This window comes from Pteropus alecto, unplaced genomic scaffold (genome assembly GCF_000325575.1).
Source record: "Pteropus alecto unplaced genomic scaffold, ASM32557v1 scaffold43, whole genome shotgun sequence".
Classification (NCBI taxonomy): Eukaryota; Metazoa; Chordata; class Mammalia; order Chiroptera; family Pteropodidae; genus Pteropus; species Pteropus alecto.
The window spans coordinates 2,006,645-2,008,505 of NW_006435764.1; the positions used below are offsets into that span (position 1 = coordinate 2,006,645).

Genomic DNA, 1,861 nt, shown 5'->3' on the forward strand with positions numbered 1-1,861 from the left:
GCGTGACGCGGCGGGCCCTGCGGTGACAGAAAATGTTTCGTGTGACGTGGATGACGGGGAACGTTTTTAATGCTCGGCGGGAAGTCTGACGCACAGCTGCTCACGTAGCTTTCGATGTGCGATGTGAGCACGTGCTGGACACGTCGCTGCCCGTCTTCGCCATCCGCCAGGTTGTCCCGCGCCTGCCTGGCGGAGAGTGGCCCCGTGTCGTACGTGGGGGCTGACGCGCAGACCCCCCCACACACACACATGCCGACAAAGGCCATCTATGATTGGCGGGATCTGGGGAGCGTCTTATTTTTCCTCATAGTTTTCTCTGTTTTCTGTCGTGAACCTGCAGTCTTTCTTTATCTGAAAAAGAACTAAAATCGCTTTTAAAGTGAAGACAAAGATTTGTTAAACACCATATTTGAAAGAGAACGTGGATTCCTTCACGTCGTGGGCCACTGATTTTTAAAACTTGCAAAAACATGAGAGAAGTTGCCTAGATGCGAGTGGAAGGTGGGCCGGCCTCCACAGGGCAGGAGGCTGGCGGTGTCCCCAGCAGGGACAGACCTGGGGAGAAGGGGTCCTGGCTGTGACCGCCGTTTCCTACTGGGGCCCCCTCCCAGCCCCGGCCCAAAGACCCTATCCCAAAGGCTGGCAAAGGGGCTGCTTCAGATGGCCCCACCAAAGTGACCACAGGAACGGGGGTGGGTGGCGGTGTCACAGCGAAGTCTGACCCCGGGACCTCTCTTCTCCTGGGCAGCCCTGTGTCAGCAAACTGCCCACAGCGTGCAGATGGGGGCTCACCCTCAAGACAGGGAAGTGGGGAGCCACCTGCGTGGCCATGCGAGGGACACACGGCGAGCCCCGTGAGCTCAGAGCTGAGGCCACGCCTGGCACCGCCTGCCCCAGGGTGAGTACCTCGCAAATGGCACGGCTAACTCTGCTGTGTTTCCCGCAGCCCCGTCCAGGTCATGCACAGCGCGATGAGTCTGCCCCTCGTCTGTGACTACGGCTCCGGCTTCAGCAAGGTGGGCTTCTCGGGGGCAGAAGCGCCCCTGGCCGTGTTCCCGACCATCCTTGGGAAACTTCGGCATGACGTGAGTGATGTTGCGTCCACCCCTGGGTGCTGCTCAGCCTGGAGGTGGCCTGACAGCCCCGTCCCCCCTCCCCAAGGCCGAGGCAGACCCTTAGAGCAGAGGTGGCCCAGACACGGTGCATCGGAGCCACCGGGCCGGGCTCGGTGAGATGCAGCGGCCGGTCCGCCCCAGAGTCTCTGCTGCAGCGGGCCTGGGAGGGGGCCAAGCGTTTGTATTTCTAACTACTTCTCAGGGGGATGGTGACGCCCCAAAGCTGGGGGCCGCACTTAGAGAACCATAGACTTATGCGAGCCGGCCGGTCACTTAAGTCAGAAAAGCAGAGGGCTGTGCAAAGTCAGGTGCTGCTCGGCTGTCCACTTGTTGCTTCTCTCACTTTGGAGAGCGGCGTAGATGCTGAGAAGTCGTTCTCTCCCTTTAAGGTAAAGGTTAGGCGCCAACTGACTATCATCCTCCAGGACCGGAGACAGCAGGGCGGGGTGGGGACCCGGGAAGCGCTCTGCCTGAAGGGGCTCCCCATGTCACCAGGTCGTGACCCCCACGGGCACTGCAGAAGGAGCGGGGCTGGACACCGCTGTCCCCTCCTGAGGGAGAAGGGGGCGGAGGCTCAGGGAAGGCAAGCGGCCTCCGGGGACACGTGGGGGTCCCCAGCCCACGCCCAGACCCCTTCTGCCTGAAAGACAGATTCCTAAGATAGAAACGCTGTGTGCCACTGAGCTGTGGCGACCTGGAGAATGGTCCCTACGCCCCACGGCACTCGCCGCTCTGCGCCGGGGTGA

General features: G+C 61.5%; 1 protein-coding gene across 1 annotated transcript in view; it reads left to right on the forward strand.

The window, feature by feature from the left end:
• Positions 1 to 971: 971 nt before the first annotated feature.
• Positions 972 to 1,861, forward strand: part of LOC107195265 (actin-85C-like) — a 15,877-nt gene continuing 14,987 nt past the window's right edge. The window contains exon 1 of the mRNA XM_015588672.1: positions 972 to 1,085. Coding sequence (XP_015444158.1) covers positions 972 to 1,085 — 114 coding nt within the window. The remainder of the gene's footprint in view (positions 1,086 to 1,861) is intronic.